Raw genomic sequence first — 21,884 nt, forward strand, 5'->3', positions numbered from 1 at the left:
GACAACTGTTGATGTTTCATGGCTAAGGCATTTGAAGATGTTGCCTCTATTACCACGGCATGCGCTTTTGCCAACTATGAAACAGAGAGATCTTTAGAGCAATGTGAGCAAAAAACAGAAGTTTGAATGATAGGATCTGGAATTCATGTTCCATTAGTGAACTAATTGAACTAACATGGAGACCCTCTTTTATCACAACTTCAGACAATACAGAGGAGACAACCCATTTCAGCAATGTCATGTGCACATGGTGTCAGGTTGTTCTGGAGATGAGTACTTGAACACACGCAGCTGTTAAACAGCAAGTCAGGAGCTGAATTTATCAGCTGGAAGGGAACCTGATTGTCGAATATTTTCTGTTTGTTCAGAAAATAAAAGGCAGTTTTATGCTGAAATTCCTTGAGTGATTGTAGGGACAGATAAGATGTTTCTTGGAACTTGAAGAACACGAATACTTGAACACAGTCCCAAAGACATCTGGGAGTCAAAACATAGAGAGCTTACAAGTTTAAATGACTCCTCCTGAAAAATTTATAGTGAGCTTAACAAGACACTAATAACGTACAACGTCAATAGCTAGAGGAGAACTTAGAAAACAAACGTATAAATAAGTTGTGTGCATTATCCAACAATTAGGTAAACAAAGTTGTATTTTTCAGTGATTTAGGAATCTCTGCCTTGAACAAACAAGGAATTCTTTAGAAAAAATCGGATAAGATTCAGCAGAAAAAAACAATCCTTAAAAATTAGCTGTTGTGCATGCAAAGCAATTGCCTTTAATGATATAGCAAAGTGGAGTTCAGTTCATTCAGTGTAAACGAGAAACTACAGCAAGATCCCTGTAAAGTTCGGTGCACCCGCTGACCTGAGTTGTTTATTCAACTGTGGTTGCATTTATTCTTCATCGTACTTCTTAAATAAAATGTAGTTTCACTGGAAAAGAAAGGCGTGTAATGAAACAATGATGACAAGAGACCTGCGGGAAATGAAATAGCTGAAGGCTCGTATGGGTAAATTTGTGTGGCACGATGCAGCCTTGCGTAGGGAGCCACAAGGTCACTTACTCAGAGCGCAGTGAAGTGTTGCACTAACGGAGCCATAGCGCTGCTGCAGCTCCTCCACCTCGGGTGCTTCCTTATGGCAGTGCCATGTAGACGTCCCCACGATGGATTTGGAGGCATGCATGGCCTCCACGAGGGATAGCAAGGCTGCAGAAAAATGGGGATTGGGGAATGCTGAGCACTGCTGAGCTCAGTGCATGCGTCAGAGCAGTGGCATCAGCCTTCCTCCCCCCAGCCCAGCCCTGGCTGCGCTGTGCTGCCTGGGCCCCTGGGTACCTCAAACTGTTTAAACGGGCTCTGAGCTAAATTATCTGATTGCAGTAAATGTGTTCCATTTCTGTTACCCACATGTCATTCAGAGAGCTGTCTTGAAAGAGACAAATTAATGACTATTAAGAATTTTATACCCTGCTATTTTCTCTGTTTACTGATGTTACATTCTCTCTCTTCTCCAGAAATGCTTAGTCTGATGTTTAAGAAGTGAAGCTATTATTATCTTAAATTATATAAGGTTTTCTTACCCCATCAGAGCAATTGAGGAAAGGATTAAAAAAAAAAAAAAAACACTTTGGCAGGACTTTACCAAACTTACTGCACAGTTTTATAGTAGATGTGATATACCTATATTGCAGCAGTGCAGAGCTGCAGAGAAATAAAAAACAGATGACCGATCTGAGAAAACGGTGAGATCAGAGAAATGCTGAATGAGGAATGGGTTTGAGTGAGGGTTTATTTTTGGTTTTCCATAACTTTACTGTAAATCTCAATATTTCTGCTGAAACTTTGGCCCTAGAAATTTCATTAAGCTTTGAAAATACAGGTTGTTAATGCATTTGCAGCTGAATCCCATTTTTTTTCTGTTTAGTTTAGTTGTTTGTTTGTTTGTTTTTTAATAACCAGTTAGAATAAAAAACTATAAAATTTGTGTTAATACCTCTCAGTAACAAAATCACTGACCACCCTTCCCATGGCTATTCTTACTAATAACCCTTTTGAGGAAAGGTATTCATGGGTGCAGTATTTCACCTAGCTACATAAGGACTTCACAAGGTATCAGACAGCTGACATATAATAATACATTCAGAAGCATATCACCAGTAATCCATCTCAATTCCTTGTTTATTATCTTTGCAACTTTCTAACAGTTTTGTTAATAAGATACTGCTGCTAGCAGTGTAACTTTATTCTTACATTAATATCCCAAATTTATCAAAAGGTTATAAATTTCCTCCAGCCACCAAAATGTCCCATTAAGCTATTTAAGCTTCCTGAAACTACAATCTTTATCGGTAGCCTGGGAAAAATATTTTTTGCACTACATCCCTGAGTATTTTGAGGTTAAATTCACCAAAGTTGTCAAGTAGGTCAGCAACGAAAGCCAAAACAAGAGAAATCTGGTTTAGGATTTAGGTGGATGGAAAGGGGGGGAGGTGTAATCATGGTGCAGAGCTCCTGCCCCGCTGTCACTGCCATGTCCCAGGCAAAGCTGCTGAGAAGCTGCCTTCAGGAGTCTCCTCCTCAGTGCAAAGAAGGAGAGAAATCTTGTGGCTTCAGGCAATGCGGTCTGAAGACACGTTCTGGATGCTCAGCCAGAGGTCAGACAAAGAGAAATACATATGTTTGCCTCAGTGTTTTGCTTTATGCTCTGTGTTCTTTTAAGGGATAAAAATTCCTTGTTGAGCTTTTTCGGTCCCTAACCAAATGCAGCAGTTAGTGATTATGTGTCATTGTTCCCTGGTGGTGGTTCTTACGGAAAGGAAAGTCTTTCTGAAAAGTAACAGGCAGTAACAAACACAGGCTGCCAAAATGGTGAAAAAGCTGTAAGATAAGTCTCAGGTGTCCTCTGAGCTCTGTCTAGACCGTGATGGAGAGCTAAGGCACCTCTTGCTGCCTTGGAGCACAACTCTGCTGCAAAAGACTGCATGGAGGAGCATCCCATTGCACTTCGAGTGAGCAGCGCTTGCTGATCAAAAATGTTTCACTGAGTGCACTGTTTTCACATTATTTTAATGTAGCCTGTTCCTGGCTACCATCTCCCCATGTGCTGTGGTCTGTATGCAAACCTGCCTCGTACCGACTGGGGCTGTCCTGTGGGACAAGGCAGCAGCTCCTGGAGAGAGCCGCATCGCCCTCCTGCAACTTGTTTATTTTCTTTGAAAGGTTCCCAGGGAGCATAACCAGATGCCAGAGGGCTTCTGCCAAACTTTGCAGACACCCACTGGAGAATATATTGCTTTTAAATTTGCAGCATCAGGAGCTGTGCGAGCTGCTTGCTCTTGCTCATTTTGTCACACCGGAGGGAGTGGGCATCGCTTCTCACTTGCGCCAGTGATGCTGCGAAACTGCACCCGGGAGTAGCTCACCTCCAAAATGCACGTGGCCTGAGAGAAGCTTCTACATTTTTTTGTGATAAGGGAAATCCAGATCTCAGGCACTTTTTATTTTGAAATATTTCATTATTTAGATGATCTTGGTGCTTGTAATAAATAAATAAATCATCTAAGGCGAGGTTGCATGCAGAAGATAAATAGGTATGCAGACTGAGTCACCTAATTTATTACTGCTGATGTCCTGTTGGAAAGGAGTAGAAAGAGGAAGAAATGCTAATAATAGCCCCAAATAAGGCATATTTCTGTAATGAAATGACACACAGAGCTGTGTTCTCTAAAGGCAAAACCCTGGTAGGAAAAATCACTTTCCTGTGACTTTAAGACTCTCTGTTTCAAAAGGTGTTAGGAAAAGGCACTGTGCCTTTCTCTGTTGTACTTTGCAATCAGAGCTGATGCCAGTTGTATATTTTTGCATGTCATTCTTGGTTATGTCATGTAACTGCCTGATTTTCACCCACGTAATACTGTACTCCTTGACTTCTAAGAGAATCTCTTGGTATCTGGCACAAGTCCCCTCTGACTAAGTAAGCCCCCACTCGATAATAATTTGAAACTAAAAACACCCCACGCATGGGTTCTGGTTATGAAGAAAAAAATGACATTCTGCCTTTATTTTCCTCAACAAGTAAACAGTAGGAAAATGGTCTCTATGTTTTCCAGTTACTTCACAGCTCGACAAGTATGAACTACCATAATGATAATTTTGGAAATTATGTCAGGAAGTGCTGTCTTGCAGGATGGTTCTGGGCTCGAGCTGCTGACTAGCAAGCTCCTCGTTCCCTTGCTGTGTTATTTTCATTCTTCTGAAGACTGTCTTGAAAGCTCACTAAAAAGTTCTGAAGACGACAAGGTATTAAGCGTAATGGATCTTCTGGAAAGGAGGCAGAGGAACACAAAAACAGGGAAAAAAGGAGTATATCTGAAATTAGAGTTGTTGACATATGAAAGTTGATAAAATTAACCGGTTATTTTTCAGGAGAAGTATATGTTTAGCTTCTTAGCCACAACGCTGACATAAATGGCTGGAGAGAAACCTTGGGAAGCTCCTCCTTTAACACAGCTTTCTCCTGTGGCTGTGGGTTGATCCCTAATGTTGTGCCTCAGTTTCCCCTAAGAAGGTGCTGCCATGTGAGCATGCACACAGGTAACATCTGCCAGGCGTGGATGTGAGGGCATGCATTAGCTGCGTTAGATGGCTGTATGGTAGTTCTGAAGTTCTACGTATTTAGAAGCAAGGAGTTTAGGGAGGAATAACTGATGACAAGTAATTAAACTGCTGCTTATCCTCTGATCCCTGTTTGAAATGAGCGGATGCATACCGCAGATCTGACCACGTTCTTTGCCCACCATTTACGCTGGTGAGCGACCCTAACCATACCCATGCATTTTGCTCTATGAATAGTTATTTGCTGGCGTTTGTTCAAAAGCAATAGAAGCAATATACTTATTTCTGCCTCTTTGGGAGTAGCGCTTTCAGTTCTTTCATTTCTTTGCTGTCCCCAGAGCCTCCCTGCTAACAACAATGTCATATACACACTGTAGATAAGTCTGGAAGACAGTTTAAATTATTTTTCAGTATATTCTGATAGCGGAAGAGCTAAATCATATATTTTTGTGTCAAATACAGCTATAAAAATTCTGTGGTGGTTCCATAGTAGCTTCTTAATGAGGGGACTATGGATTCCTCTTAACACAGTGATTTTGATTCTAAAACGCATTTCTTTTTACCTATCTGTTCAAATAAATTGAATTTACCCTATATCCTGTCTCTCGCTAAAAGTATGAGATTTGATTAAAGAACAATAATCATTAAAGTAATCCCTGAAGTGACTCTCTATCGGTATAGTTGGAATCACATTTTAGAAGTATATTTTATTTTGTGATCTCTGTTTATTGTTTTGCCTGGCAACTTGTTTATTTTTCTGTTTGTTTGAATGCTGTTGCACACTGTTGAGGTCTAGGTTTATCGCAGTTATCCAAAGGCATCTAGAAAATATGCCTAAGTCACCTTGGAGGAGTTCCCGAGCAGCTGGAAGGAAGCACTTCCAGGGAGCGATTTGGGTGCTAGGTGGGCTCGATTGCCATTTTCTCTCCCCTGACTGCAGAGGTAGCCTGGGACGGGTATCTTCTAAATGCAGGGTCATCAGTGAACTGCCTTATATTAACTGAATCTGGGCTCGTAAATGATTACTTGAGTTGCATTGAAAATATTCCTTCACATCATGATTATCCTACCTTTGGAGGTTGATGTTGCTATAGCAGCAAGTATATAATGCAGGTGCAGTGGCTTTTGAGAAGGTCAGTGCAACAGGCGCCTCCTCCGTCTTTCCTCGTAGCCTGTAAATCAGTTTGCTGAGATGGGGTTGTCAAATGTGCTGATAGATGGGACTTGCAAGAAAGGCCATGGCCCTGCCCCGTCTCTCTGCACCAGGATTTGTATTTCTGGTAGCTTGAGCGTTGGTGTGGACCTTGAGCAGGGTTTTGAAACCAGTGTGTGTTTGCATGAGCCTTATTTCTTTGAACAAACCTGGTATTATGCTTTAATTAGTGCCCCGAGTTGTTTTGGCACATTCTTGTCAGACAAAAATGACCCAATAATTGGCCTCATTTTCAAGAGCTAACCTCCCGAAACTCTGCTGAAGAGCTGTTACTTCCTTTTTCAAAGTCAAACCTTAATCTGCCTGCTTCATCGCTGTTTGGTGGGAATTGCTAAATACTGGGTTAGCTAGAAAATCTTACTCCGGAGTGCAAATACAAAACCCAAAGGGAATCCATTAAGATAAAGAAAGGAGGAAAAAAAAATAATAATTCCTCCTTCTCCCTGGATACTTCTTCCAACAATATAAAGATAAGTGAGTTCTTCAGTTCAGCCTTGGTGTAACTTGAAGGAGTGATGCCACAGAGAATGTTTTGTCCAAGATCTCTATAGTTTTAAAAAGGATGTGTTGATTCTTTCCTTCATTTGGTGATTGACAGACTATTGTAGTTCAAGAGAATTAAACCGGAATGTATAAAAACTGATTCTGCAACCCCTTGAACTCTACAGTGAATTTACGTGATGATTTTATTATTAAATTGCTGCATTATAAGGAAAGTACTTGTTCCTACGAGTATAAGTATCTTTTATTCCACTTCTGAGTGAGCACAAATTTCTGCAGGATGGGACTTTTCCCTGCTAATTAGCATAATTATGGTAACGAGCTAGACTAAAAAAGACAGAATTCAAGGGACACATTTGGAATATATGTTGACTATAAGATATTAAACCATGGTATTTATGTTTGAGCAAAAAAGCGGAAAAATACTCAAGAGAACATGGCTCATTTTATAATGGTTTGGTGCCAAAGTGTTCCATAACAGGGAGCTGGGAGGTATGAAAGGCAAATTTTGAACTCTTCCGTGCTATATCAATGGAAAGGGAAATTATTACCCTAAAGAGGAATTTTGCCTGTGATGGTTGTGTTGTGGTAACAATGTTGGGATTCATAAGAGTTTTCCCAAAAGGTCTGCTAATCCTTTTCACTGCAAAAATGTTCTCTCAAATGGAGTGGCTTATTTCATACAAGTCCGGATTTTGTTTTGCCACACATCATCATATTTTGAGTAAACTCACTAGGAGTTCCCTTTGAAATGAAATACCTCCTGCCCAAAGTAGTTCCAGCAATATGCAATAAATCCGAGCTAAGCTTTCTTCAAGCACTGGTTGAATGATTTGTTTAGAAATTATTCCAGCACTAGTCTGGAGTTGTTTCAAGGGATGGGATTTAGAGCCTTTGGTCAGCCGTAACTTCTTCTTTCTGCTTTAGACTTTTTTTCCTAACTCCCTTTAAAGTCAATGCATAAGTTTCTTTTGCTTTAAAAGATAACTTGTTAGGGCTCTTAAAGTAATCATAATAAATAGTTGGTGAGTACTTAGTTAAAGTGGAAGGAACTGAGAGAGAAGAAAGGTGCTATGGGACCGTACACGTGGCAGCTGTCCCTAACGCCAGGATGACGTGCAGAGGTATTGTATTGCCCGAGCACACATGCTCACATCTGTGAGCTGTCAGGTTGTATCATAGTTTTCTCTGTGAACTGCTAGGGACAAGCAGATTACTGTGACAGTAAGCTAGATGGATAGATGGATACTGCCTTATTAATCACACGATGGATACCTGCCTTGTTAATTGCTATCTGCGTCATTTATTCCGTTTCGGAGAAAGCTGGAGGCGTGACTTGAGAACAGGATGTCAGCGGTAGCACCACCAGCTGCTCCCTGCTGCCCTGTGTCCTCGTGCACACCATGGCGCTTCTGTCTGTAAGGTCTGGGGGAAATGTCCTTTCTGCAGGCCCCATTTGCTTGGCAAGGAACATGGTGTGTGCACCCAGCATTGGATGTGAAGCTTGCGAGGCTGCCAGGAGTAAATTCAAGATTTTCTGCATCATAGCTCGTTGCCCTAATTGTGAGACGTCCTCCCATTTCTTGTGTTCTCCTTGCTACATACCCTCTTCTTGTCTTCTGCCTCTTATTCTCAGTCATGCAGAGCAACTCACAAAACCAAGAGTTTCCACTGGAAGTGAAGGGCTCTGGTCTTTGTGTAGGCTTGGTTTGTGCTGAATTTTGCATTAACCGTAATGGTCTGCAGGTAGTTTCCTCCTTTTGTACTTAATTCCCTGGTAAATTAGCAGCCACCTGACTTCTGTGGAGCTGTCACAAATTACTTTATGCTTGTGAAAGTAAGTATAAATTTTTCCATAGTTGCTACAACTTTAACAGCAGCTTCTGGAGGTCTTTTTCCTGTGGGTAACTCCCACACCTGGTCTTTGCTCATTCAGCTCCGTGTCTCCCTGTGACCGATTGCTGCAGTGCCAGAAATTTTATAAAGTGTCTTCTCACGGGCTGTCACGAGCTTCTGGAGGGAGCCTTCTGTGAGCTAGCTGCTTGCTAGTCTTGCAATTTATAATGTTGTTTTAGTGCACCAATTTGCAGCGACGGTTTTAGCTGTGCTTCATCCGTCTCTCCCTCTGTCCCCGGGGAGGACACATGGACTGTCCCACGTTTATGCAAGGCACCTGGGGTCACCTTCCTTCACCCACCGATGTCTCAGAGCAGCCGTCCTGGGCCGTGCTCATCACCTTTACATGGAAGCACAGCCAGAAAGACGCCTGACAGGGACACCTGTGGTCGATAAGGAGGCAGAACAGGGAGGTGAATCCCAGTTGTGGACACGAGGCCTTGCAGTGCAATTCAAAGCATATCTGTACATACAGGGATGTAACCATAGACGTAACACTACATTGGTTTGTTTTTCTCTACTGTGCGCACAAGCCTGAGCCCATGGGTCTCAAAACAAGGCCTTGTGACAGAGGAAGAAGCTGTCATGCTCTCCTTACTTCGGAGGTTATGTTGCTCTGGGCCATGCTGTACAACCAGCCTTAACTCTCCAGGTCTGAGGCTACTGAAGGGTGTTTTGTCTCTCTTGGCTTACACAGCTAGAGACCAGGGTCTTGACTGAAAGAGCTAATTAAATAAAGAAAATGAGGAGAAGGAGGGAGGGCAAATCCTATCAGAGCAAGTAGGTGTTTGAGGCTGTGAAGAACTGACAGTGATGTGTATCTCTGCAGATCTTCCTTAAATCTGTGGAAACTAGAAACATTTAATATCTAGTCAGAGGTAGAAGAGCACAGAAATCTTCCAGGTAAGAGAAATAAAAACAGGTCACTTGCATTTGCTGTTTTTTTTCCTGACTTTGGATGTATTGAGCTGTGTAATAAATTGCACATATCTGGAAGCGATGCAGAGCACAGCAATCAATAATACAAGCAATGGTAATCAGGTGTTTCAGCCATCTGACATGAGCAGTCTCCAAAGATAATTCTCTCCCACAGGACATTACCAAACATAACTTCAGTTTATTCCCAGGAAAAGAAGCAAGTGCTTTCCTGCCATGCAGAGGCAAATCTTGTAAACAGTTTTGCTCCAGAAAGCTGAAAATGGATGGAGGTGCAGGAAAAAGCATGAGGGGAGATGCTTTTTCACAAAGCAATCCTCAACACTGACACGTGTTGGGGCTGGTGGTGGCCAGCAGACAGCTGCTGCTCACAGTGTTTGCCTTCACCAATGTCCCTAGAAAATCCTTAGGAAAAAAAAAAAAAAAACAATAAATGGCAAATTTGCCTTCTGTGTTCAGAAATACCAGAGGAAGTGCAGAGCAGTGTGAGACTGAATTTATTCAAACCATCCTGGCGTGAAGGGCCACAGTGAACACATGCTATCACCACTTTGTTTCTTAACTAGGTTAAGCTATGGCAAGAGCCCAGCCACATTTAATAAAGCTACCCATGGATGGCAGACACCACTGAAAACTTCCCCTGTCAATATGTGAATGCAGCCCAGATCTGTGCAGGTTATGCAACTTCCAGGTATTTACCACAGCAATTACATGTCTGTGGTTAGATGGGCTGCTTTTTCTTTTCTTTTTTTTTAAATTTATTTTCTTATTATTTTTTTCTTATTTTCTTATTAACTGAATTTTCCTGCCACTACCCATACAATTATAAACAAATTAGAGAGTAACCCACAGCTGTTAAAAAGGAAAACAAAAAAAGCTAGACTTTGTCCATGTATATGGCCACAGGGCTGACTACAAGGCAGCAAGGAGCCTCAGCATTCTGGTAGGATCAGTACTGAGCTCTTCCTCTAACACCAGCACCATCAGTTGTAATTGGTTGTTAAACTGAACTCCTTCTCAAGCTACTAAAAAACAGAAAGTCCTCTGTCATTCAGCAACACCAAAATGACATTTATGTTATTCAGGATTTTACCATTGCTGTCCCATTTTAACACAGAGCAGTCAGTGATAGCACATAAATTTTTATGCCTGCCCATTACAAGGCATTGTATAAAAAGAGAGGTGGTTTAGACGATAAAGTTGACGTGAAAGTTTTCACCATGCTCTTCCAAAAAAGCTGAATAATTCAGAGCAGGTGGTAATGGAAAGTTCCTGACGCTGTGCCTCTTGTTTTCCAGCAGTTAGCCTGGAAGCTCCCACAAAGCTGGTTTGTGCCTGCACAATAAAGTCATTCATTCTTTGTTGAGGAGTCTACTAATAAAAAGGGGAGAAACCGAGGTTGTCAGATGTCAGTGTACCAAATAATCAATACCACATTGTTTTTTCTTATTCATAAACAACATAATGGCAGATAAGGATATATACCAATTGCAGTCACAATGTTTAATAAAAAAAAGTCATGGTCTCTGTCTCTCTGGCCAGCTTTCTGCTATATTTTATAGGTCAAGGTCCATGAAATTTCATAGTACTAGTGCTGTATATATTCACAGTAGCAGAGTATGACATTTAGTTTCTATTAAACTATATACTTTAGGGAGGAGGAAGATGCTTTATCCAAAACAGCATGCAAGGTAGTCTTTCACACAAAGATTTCTTTCTAATGTTTCTGTATTTTGATACTTTTATATAATTTTGCAAGCTGCAGATTTTTTTTTCTAATGGGAAATAAATGTATATGATTTAATAATGATTGTACTGCAAGAGGTCAGGATTATCTATTCACTTTTAGACTCAAATTACAACCTTTGCATGTTTTTTGCCCTGCTGACCGGGAATGTCACTACAAAAAGCTGTCATCTTTATCACAAGAAACATGAGCAGTAGAGAGTTAATGATGGTAAAAGTCAGTGCTAAGCATTGCATCCTGATCCCAAACACCAGTGAAGTCAGGAGTTAGTGTCTCGTGAGCGGGGCTGGAGTGAGAATGTCAAAGGCTGAGAAGAATAACATGGGGAAGTGCCTTATTTTCTCCTACCCAGTGTTTTTGTAAGAGCATACGTTGGCTTGTATGACATAAATCAAATGTATTCTTGATATTCTGGTTGTAGAACATTGTTCCATAGGCATATCAGTCTTTTGGAATGTAAAGGACCTGCTAGATGTGAGCTATATGGCCCCTATGAGTGGTTTTTTTTATGTATAACAGTCCTGTGGGGGTACTTGGAAACAGAGGGTGAAGGAGAGAAAGGAAGAGAAAGACTTGAGAGAAAAGTGGAATAACAGATCTGCATCCCTACTCAGGATAGACTGTAGTCGTGAGCCACTGAAATTGCGGGTTTGCCATAGCTTCAGTGGCGCCTTTATCCATAGGTTCATGTTGCTGGTGGAGTATTGCCCCATGTCAGCTCAGGAGTGAGCCCTGGAAATGGTCAGGATTGCAAATCCCCAGGGATGGTCGTTCTTGCAGCTTTACATTGTATACACCTGCCCACCTGACCTGCAACTTTTCTAATGAAACCAGGGATGAACCTGCAATGTGAAAGCCCTGAGGGCTTACTGAAATATCTATTTTAGTAAAGAGTTTTTTAATTTTTTTTAGCAGTGCAAAACATGTGAGGGTCTGCAGATAGCTGTAATAATTCCCGCTCACTCAAATCGCAAAGCATACTGCTATCAAAATTTAATCTTGGCTCTTTGGTGCATAATCATATTTCACTCATTTTCCTTCATACTTTTGCTTGAGATAAATGAACCCCCTTCTGTGCTACCACCAACCCAGAATTCATAAGCGAGTATTTTACACCTGGGAAGGGGAATGTAGCAACTGGCATTTTATGACCCATCTCTCATTCCCCTCCCTTCAGCAATTAATAGCATTTTCAGCATATGTCTCTATTTAAAGTTCACTTAGAGCTTTCAATTCAAAATGATATGACAGCGGTCAGTTCACCAGCCAGCACTCCTGAGCCTGCCTTTGTTCGTGAGACATCACGTTGTGGCAAAAGCAATCTTTGCTTGGCAGGGTACACCCTGGGAGCGATACTTCTTGCAACAGGGGAACCTCTGGCAAGTGACCAGCATCACTGCTGAGACATGCTAGGGCTTTGATTTGTATCCCTCAAAATTCCTATCATTTGGCAGTGGTTTATGCAAGTCTCTTTGGGTTAGTCATTTACCTCTAATGGGATTGATTCCTCTTGCCGAGCTGAAGGGGCACACACAGCATGAGGAGGAGGAGGTAGATGGGTTTTAGTTTTTGCAGCTGGATTAAAAAGCATTCAAGATTCACGCACTGACCTCGGTGCTCTCTACAACCTCCTGAGGAGGGGAAGGTGCCGGTCTCTTCTCCCTGGGAACCAAGGACAGGATGTACAGGAACAGCACAAGGCTGCACCGGGGGAGGCTTACACTGGATGTTAGGAAAAACTCCTTCACCGTGAGAGTGGTCAAACACTGGAAGAGGCTTCCTAGCAAGGTGCTTGGTGCCCCATGCATTACAGCGTTAAAGTGGCATCTGGATTATGCCCTTAATAATACGCTTTAACTTTTGGTTAGCCCTGGCAGTTGGACTTCAGATCCTTGTAGGTCCCTTCCAACTGAACTGTTCCGTTCTGTTCTATTCCTTGCATTAGATTTGGTTTTGATTATATTTGTTTTTGCAATTCCCCCCACGCATCACATTTCTTAAACACACATGTACCCCTTTCTAAACAATTATAGCCTAAATGAATCTAAGTCCTGCATCTTATTAAAAGTTGTGACTTTCTCTCACAAGCTAAAGGTGAAATATTTTTAGTTTGGCCCGATTCTGCTCTCTGCTAATGTATCCATATACCTGTCTTATTGCATAAAAACTGTAAGAAAAACTCATACGTAATTTTGACGCATATTTTGTTTGCCGTTGTGGTTTGTCAGATGTTTCATTACATCCTGGATGTACATAACTAAACAATTTCTAAAGAAAATGGACTATTTGCAGTCATCTGCTGGAGGCCTGCAGCCAATACTTCACGTCATTTGTCAAGAAGATTTCTCCCATTGAAGCACAGGGAGCAGTGGGGACTGGGGGAGCTTGGCACTGTGCGGAGCTGGGGAGTGCTGATAGCTCCTCATATGAGGAGAGGAGAGAGATGCATGTTACATCTGTCACTTAATGCCCGATCGCTGGAACTTTGCAATGGTTATTCGAAAGGCAGGAGACCCAAATATTCGGATAGAGAAGTTCGGATTGCTGGGATGCGCTCAGGCTGTGCAAGAAGCAGAGGGAAGGCTAAAATCCTAACCTGATCATCTTGGGAAAGAAAAGTCAGAATTTAGCCCAAGACAAGAGAACAATCCATTAGAAAGATATTCCTGTTGTGTAGTTACTTTTCCCAGAGCACATATTTGCAGAAATGTATATTTTGATCGAGCTGTGTGGTGTCTTTACAACATTGAAAGCACAAGAACGCCTGCGAGACTTAAAACTAATCAACAATTTTCCGCATCTTTTTGTCATAAGCCCTAAGGACATCACACCAAAGAGTCCATGTTTTGCAGAGATTTCCCCAAACGCTGGGGGTCAGGTTCTATACCACGTTTTATTGCAGTACTCTTACATAGCCCAAACTTACTTTGTCGGTTCAGTGGAATTAATCACACATTCTCCATATGGAGTTCAGTAAAATTAATCAAATATTCTTTGTATGGATTTGTCATGAATGAGAAGGTATATTAATATACGGGCACACGGTTAATATTCCAGTGAATAGTTTCCTGTTAATGCAGAGCATCACTGCACCTCTTTGAATAGAGATGACTAGCTTAAAAGAACATCTTTCATCTGTGTAAATGGTTTACTGGGGGGCATTGCAGATTGTTCTGAATGGATTTTTTTTTTTTTCCCACAGAAACAGAGCTAAAAGGATAACACAAGTAATTGCATTCTCTAGTGCCTCCCAGTGCTTTACATGTTCTCCTCTGCAGGAAAAAAAATCTTTCATTTATTGTCAGCCTGATGAATTTAGTAATTGTAACTAATGGGGTTGTTTCTTTTTGTATGTGTTTTAGGATGGAATGGGCAACCTGAGAATCACGGATAAGGGTTTGAAGCTGGAAGGAGATTCAGAATTCTTGAAACCTCTCTACGCCAAAGAAATCCGGTCAAGACCAGTAAGTTGTCGGGAAAGGAACAATCACGTTTCTGTAGTCCTAAAAATAAGGAACCTTGAAGTGGCAGGGTGATACGGTTACCAGATAAATTACTTTGGTCATTCCATACAAATGTAATCTGGGGAGAGAGACAGTGGGTGTCCCTTGGGTACTTCATCAAGACACAATCTCCTCTGGGCAGTTGCAAGGTTGATATATGTGGTTTTAGTTTGTGTAAGTCACAGTTAAAATTCTCCCAGGACCACTGAGATTTCACATTGTCTTTTGGTCTCCCTTTAAGATAAATCATAAGCAGTGCTCAACTGAAAGACCTAATATTTCTGAGGTACAGGGATAGCAGGCAGTTGTGAAATCCAGATTGCGTTTAAAGTTAGTCCTTCTCTGCAGAGAGCTGATGCCTTGGCAGAAGAGCCTGATCCGTTAGCTGTCACAATAAGCCCATACTATATGCTCAGTCCTATTTCATGTTGTGTCTTAAAATTATGTTCAGTTAAAATTCAACACTGCTCAGTGAGACTGCTTAACAAAAGTGGCAAGGATGTTAACAACTGAAAATGAGAAAGAACCCAAGTGTGATTGAAATAGCATTTTTGTGGTAGCGTTTCATTGACTGTCAGTGCCTTTTGTTCTTTCTAATGCAATCCTCTTTGTCCTGAGCAGCTGTAACATAACTGAAAAGTTTACATATGGTTTCCAGGATCCTCCTACGAAAATGTCATCTATCTTGTTTCCTCATCTGAAGTGTTAATTTGAGTCAGATACCAACCTTCCATTTTGATAACAATGGCAGGTGGCTAATTAAATAGTTAACATCCTTTTATCTCAGCATTTCAGTGGTCTTGTAGAAATTGGAACTTGTAGAATAATCAACATAACATCCAATACAATATCCTATTTAATTATTGAAGGTTGTAACCTCTCTAAGATGGCTAAGAATTGATTTCAACAAACATAATCATTTTAGGAAGAAAAGTTAAGGAGAAAATGTTTGTATCTATAAATGTTTTCATCTCCAAATTAAAAGAGAACTATAAAACCTTATGTGTCATACACTTTTTAATGTAAAGTGTGTGGAAAAGGTGCAGCACTCAATTTGATAAATAGACTGAAGAATTGCTATTTACATTTCTTTTTCTTCAGTTAGATGGCTAAAAATAATATTTGATTACTGAGAGAACTAAGAACCCCTTCTTGCTACTGGGAATTTACTGTTTACATACCATTGTACTGATTTACATTTTAATAAGGTGGGGGGACAAAAGGTGTCTCCTTCTTGAAGTTATAAAACTACTTTCCTCACCATTGACAGTTTAATGAATGCAAGGAAAAACAAATATAAGTTAAGGGCTCCGTGTGCTCCTTGCTTTATCCATCCTCCAGAATTAGTCTTATTTTTGCTGTTGCCCTGATAAGGGTCTAGTTGCAAGCCAGAAAACGCTGATCTACATCCTAGTGAGTAGGAGCCTCTCTGCTGACTTCAGTAGATGAATCCTGGATGCTATATTAACTATTTAGTTGCATAAACCATATGTGTAGTTTCTCTGACTCCTTAGTAGAGTTAAACTGGAATAGCCTGTGCTGGCTTTCTGGTTGCTCACAACAATTCTGGAATTATTAATGGACTAGGAGCAACAGGGACAATTCTATCGATTTCAGTCAAATTATGCTTCCTTGTGCCGTGTGTGAATTTGGCCTCCAGTAAGCAAATCAAAGGGTTGCATTCAAAGGATGATACTTAAAGTCTATTTTAAAAGTATTATTAAATAACTAAAGCTATATTTGTTTAAAGCACAGTAGTAAGACCCAGAATTCTCTTGGAGGGAAGCATAGAAGGAGCTCCTCATCTTGATGAGTATTGCTAAAATAAAGTGCCAAACTCAGCACTCACAAGTGCTGATGAATATCCACGCTGATACCATAGTAATCTTCTCTGGGTTTTCAGAAATGCATAATATGGCTTTAAATGTGCACAGTGTAACAGAAACAATATGACAAATCACAGTAAAGAATATCCAAGAAATAAGCTGGCATATAGTATTTCTCTTATGCTTAATTAAACAAACTAAGAGTTGCGTGTGGTAATAGATAATGGTTTTATTTAAAGCTCAAAAGTCTTTCAGACACTGGTTATTTACAGTAGATTTTCAGGGAAAAAAATAGCAACTTTGGTATTGTTCTATGTTGTAGATGAAGGGGCTCAGTGAGCTCCATGGCATTGGTGGAAATGGCAGGGAAAGAATTGTGTTTTGCCATTCCATGACCTCCATGGAGCGGGTTTTCTAATGAACTCTAATAATTGGTGCAAGCCCGAATTTGTCACTGATCCCTCTTCTCCTCTTCTGTATCACTAAGTCCCAGGAAAGTGGTAATTAATATACACACAGACTTGCCATATGGCTAGGACCCATATCTTCAGGTTTAAAGATAGTTTTGGATTTTCACTTCAAATGGTTCTCTTTTTCAAACTAATTCAGCAGGAAGGGAAGACCAAAGCACAGACAGGAGGAAAAGCTCCTCAGGTGTCATCCCAAGAGACTGTGGCTGTGCTGGAACCTCTGAGTTTCTGTGATTTGTGCCTTAAAGAGCTGTAGCAGGTACCACCCCCTTTATCACCTTCTGGAGTGAGTGGTTGCTTTCAGCTGCTCTCCTTTTGGAAGGACAACTCATTGCAACTGAAATTACATCTGGGAAGAACAAATTTGTGGTACTGTGGCATGAAATTTATGATACCAATAAAGGTATCTTTTTGGCCTTCTCTTAAAAAATATGAGCAGAAGAATTGTGCCAAAGTGTTTTGGTCCTATGCTGGAGATGTGGGCTTTAAAATCCCAGGCTTGAACTGGCTGCTAAAAGCTACTTCCAGCCAGTTTACTTCTGCATCACCGCTGCCGCCTGTCCCAGCAATGACCCGCCAGGCTCACTCACCTTTTCCCTCACCCATTCAAGAATGACCCCAAATACCTCTCTCTTAGGAAACAACAGGAACAGAGACCCTTGTTGTTTTGAGTCCTGGCTCAGTAACACATGATTTGTAGTGCCTCCTGGATTAGGGTCCTATTTGTAAACATGAGAGCTTGCAAATAAACATAGCCTAGTTATCACACAAGCCTGAAGTTTATCTGGAGAGTAATGAATAGTAACTGGTGGTAGCAGTATTTGCACCCTTATAATCTTGTTTTAAAGAAACAAGATAGATGCATTCACTTTTCCAGGAGTGATCAGAGCATCTTAAACTCCCAGCTGAACATATTGCACAGTAAACAGTATTTTCCATACCACTTGCATGGAACATGAGCATCTTGCTTCCTTTAATTAGGAAGTTAACTGGACCATGAAGTATTGCCTGTGTAAATAAAAGTGATTTGTACTTAGTCAAGAAGGTGCATTAGGAATCCTCACGTTTCTTTACTTGCACATAAATTATGGAGATTATTAAAAATTGGAAGGGTCACCTATAAACCCATCTGTAGCTCAGCTGCACTGTCACTCTCAAAATGTAGCTGTCTTTCTAACTGTTGTAATTTATTGTGGACTATCGTGTGAACCATCTGCTCACTTATAAATCAAACAAACTTTGACTGAAAGTTGCACATACCAGCACAAACTGTTAATTTTATGTGCTGGAAAGCAATAGAAACAGTTTTGTGGTCTGCAGTCTTCACTGATTTAATTTGAATTGAAATTTTAAAATGGAAATTTTCCTGCTTCTGTCAACAAGAGCTGCTAACTAGTAGGTTCCATGAAACTTACTGTAAGCAGTTTTAGCTTTTTTTGGGGTAATTGTGTTGCTTTGAAGCTTGCCACTTCCAGGACTGTAAGTAACTTAAAAGGGGCAAGGCAGCAGGCAATGTATACTTTCCATTCCGATAACAATAGATATATGCTGAGATTATACAGGAAAATCAAGTGAATTACTTCTCTCAGGAACTGTGTGACAACCAATGAGATGATAATCTCAGCTTTAGGAAACAGAGAAAGATGTTGCTTTGACTGGTTTAGGATGTTTTTGCCCTCTCAGCGTTCGTTTCAAGTGCAAAGATGGAAGAAAGAAACCTCGGTTTGCAAATGTTTACACCCAGGCTTAAATTTTCTTAGCCTGTATCCTTTTAAAGACATGATTACTCTCAAGCATTGATTTGTCTGATCAAGATCTGCAGTATAAAGCTTGACTGGGGTCCTGCCCTTACTGTATTTTTCCAGTTTCACGTTGAAGTTCTGCTTCCTGTTATTTTAATCTATTGGAAGAAAAAAAAAAAAAAAAGGAAAAAAAAAAAAGAATTGAAAAGCAGAATCCCATACATTAAAGAAAAAAAGATAATGGAGCAAAGTAGCAAAGTAAAGTGTCTTTTTATATTTTCCCTTTTTTTTCAGTAATGCCAGAGGTCCCAGTCCTGCTCACTGTGGGAAGCACCTTGGGACCAGGCACTGAGAGTGCCACCGAGAACCACGTGCTTTCAGTTGAAGCAAACCTGGTCCCGTTTGAAGCTAAATGAAATATCTAGTAACTGCCATGGAAAAAGGTCTGGGCCTGTCATAGCACTTGGCTGTGATTCTGCAAGGGCATCTGTTTGGCCTAAAGAATTCACAGTTGTGAATTAGGACTGATAACTGCTATTCCCTTTACTGGTATTTAGTAAGTTCTCATCAGCATAAAAGCTAGACTAGTGAGTGCATAAAGTATGTTTGTCTTTACTTTTCATTTTCCCCAGCCAGTATTTGAATGATAGAAATTTTGAAGGAAACTTTTAAGACTGATAAATAATTATTTTGCCAATGTACTTGTCTCTCTATGTTCAAATCCGGAAGAAGAGTGGTGTAGTTTTAAAGCGCACAAGCAATTCTGTAATGCAGGTGTTCTTTTGTATTATTTACTCTGCAGGTCTACCTGCCCCAAAGCTAAAAATACTTACTGAAAAACAATAACCCATGTATTTGGATTGCAAAATGACATGTGCCCTCTGTGGGGGCATACCTGCCTCACAGCCATAAATACATATTTGTAAACAGTATAACATACTAATTGGGATTAGAAAGCAACATTTACCCATGAGGTGAGGCAATGCAAATGGCAAGATAATTGCAACTTTGCGAGATGTTCAAACTGTGTGGTAGAAATCAAGCTTTCAGTAAAGGCTCAGATAGATAACATGAAAGAAGGCTGCTTTTTTGAGGAAGGGGATGGAATAGTGCCTTTTTTTTTTTTTCCCTTGTCAGAGTTTACAGAGCAATAAAAGGATATTGAATTAGTTCCTGATGATTTGGTCTAGCGGAGTGCTTAAGGATTTCAGCACGCTCACTGAAACCATGGCAGGGTGGAAATGAAGTTTGTCTCACCATGCTGCTGCCACTTAGCAGTCCCCGCGCACTCCCACCACCTCTTTGGCATTACTCCTGTCAGCGTTTAGCTATTCCCTCAGTGACCAGTTCTTCAGAGGAGGGAAGAATCTTCTCTTATGCACACTGTGTTATGAGTGAGCCTGGCAGCTCACAGAGGTGTTGGTCCCCCAGCATTTGCCTCTGGGGCAGTTCAGCTGCCATTGTGACTTCAGGGACGAAGGAACTGTCTCAGGTAGGCAAAACTCACGCTATCCAAGGTCAACTTCTGAAGCATGATACTTCCTTTAATTAAATGTTCAAAGCTTTCTGCTTCTCTGAGTTGATTTTTGGCAGCAGATCTTAAAACAGTGTTTAAAAGCCCTAGAAATTTTTAAAAAAGAACAATTTCGCTAGTGATGGCACAGCCAATGAAAGGAAGTGTCTGCAGCCCTGCCTGGCCACCTCATGTTCTCCCTGTAGAGTTTGTTAAGCATCCGCTGTGGCACCGCTCCAAACACCTTGTCATTAGAATGAGTGCCAGCATGAGTTTGGTATAAAAGTCTCTCTCTGTTTGGTCAATCTAAGTCTTTCTTGCCCATTAGCTATGAACAGAGAGAAGGGAGCGTATTTAGGGGCAAAACAGTAAAAATGAACAGAAGCGGATGAGCAATTTGGTAAAGGCATCATTTTGGTAGAAGCACCCTCCCTTGATGCACAGGTACCATCGCCATCCAAAGCACGTTCAAGTCTCTGTATGGCAGTAGGCTGTAAGCATCCACTAGGATTTATAAAACTGATATGCTCTCCTCTTAATAAATTTAATTCTCAAGCAATAAAATCCAGAGATCCTAATTCAGACTTTGGTTTTCCTGGAACCCTGGGGGCAGTTAGTGCCTCTGTGATGTTTCCAGTGTGCTAAAAAGGTGGAAGTTTAAACAAATTTTACAGCAGCTGTGAAAACATTTCCCTCTAGCTTCATAGTAATATTGGCCAAAAGTTTCCTAACTTTGAATTTTGAAGGAAATTTTTAGCTGAAGGGGTATTTCCAATCACACCAGAATTAAATCTTGCTCTGTGTGTTCCCTGTGGTTTGGCTAATGAGCTGGTGTTATATGCTGCACACTGAGAGCACAACAGGCAGCTGAAGTATCTCACCAGCTGCAAAATGTGTTTGAGTGGCCCAAAAAAGAGAGAGAGAGGAACCTCTGAAGTGAAGAAACTTTTTGGAATGACCCTACAACTTATATTTCAAAGCAAAAATCTCGTGGAGGCTGCCCATGGCATTTTGAAAAGGATTCCATTAAATGTTGCTAACATGTCATAAGCTCTTTTAAATGGAAGGGTAATGGCTCATAACATTTGTAAGCATTTTAATTTCATGCAATATGAGCAGCGTAATCAACACCTATTAAAGTCAATCAGCTGTGCCAAGTGGGCTACCTACCTCAGCGTTTGTCTATATTTTTCATCATGGGCACACCTCTAAGCTAGCTCTGGGAACAGTACATTTGTACTTTCTTACCCTAGAGATTTTGTGTCCAGGAAACCCAGTATGGTCCTTGCAGAAGTATCTGAACCCATAAGCTGAATAAGCACTTCTAGTCGGTGGTTTTTGTCTTCTAGGTTGGAAGTTTGGGCCACGGATTTGATGCAGGCTAGTTACAGCCCCAAAGCCAAACAAGGAGAGGGAGAATTTCCCAAATGATCTCTGTTTCGTTGACTTTTTCTCTTTGACAGGTGAAATTTCTCTGCTTGAGTTGCTTGTGTGAAGAGAGGGGAGCTGTTCAGATTGTGTTTGGTTTGCTGCTCTGATCTGATTCTCTTCTCCTATTCATTTTCAACATTTGCAGCTGGACTCTGCGGTCATAAAAACCAGCGATGTGCACCACAGCTCAAAGTGAGCTGCTGAGCTAAGGCTGGGTGCTCTGTGGTCTCTAAGCTTTCGCATTGCATTTTTACCGTGATCCCCAAAATTGCTTGCATTTCAGCTATGAAGAGGATGACAGCGGGACTGAGTTGTGTGGTAGGGCTGTATTTCCACAGAAATGTTGCAAATCAGCTGATGTGTTTTTAGCTGAGTCGTGAGCCTTGAGATGGGAGTGCAGGCACTAGAACCTAAAAGGGAATAAATATTTGATTTAGTTTATTCCTCCAAAAAGAAAAAGAAAATACATGGGATTATTGATTTTAAAATT

General features: G+C 40.8%; 1 protein-coding gene across 8 annotated transcripts in view; it reads left to right on the forward strand.

Moving 5' to 3' along the window:
• Positions 1-21,884, forward strand: part of SGCD (sarcoglycan delta) — a 333,594-nt gene that overhangs the window by 235,394 nt on the left and 76,316 nt on the right. For all 8 annotated transcript variants that reach the window (XM_040573134.1, XM_040573139.1, XM_040573136.1 and 5 more), the window contains one exon: positions 14,272-14,373. In XM_040573134.1, coding sequence (XP_040429068.1) covers positions 14,272-14,373 — 102 coding nt within the window. The remainder of the gene's footprint in view (positions 1-14,271; positions 14,374-21,884) is intronic.

This window comes from Cygnus olor, chromosome 14, assembly GCF_009769625.2.
Source record: "Cygnus olor isolate bCygOlo1 chromosome 14, bCygOlo1.pri.v2, whole genome shotgun sequence".
Classification (NCBI taxonomy): domain Eukaryota; kingdom Metazoa; phylum Chordata; class Aves; order Anseriformes; family Anatidae; genus Cygnus; species Cygnus olor.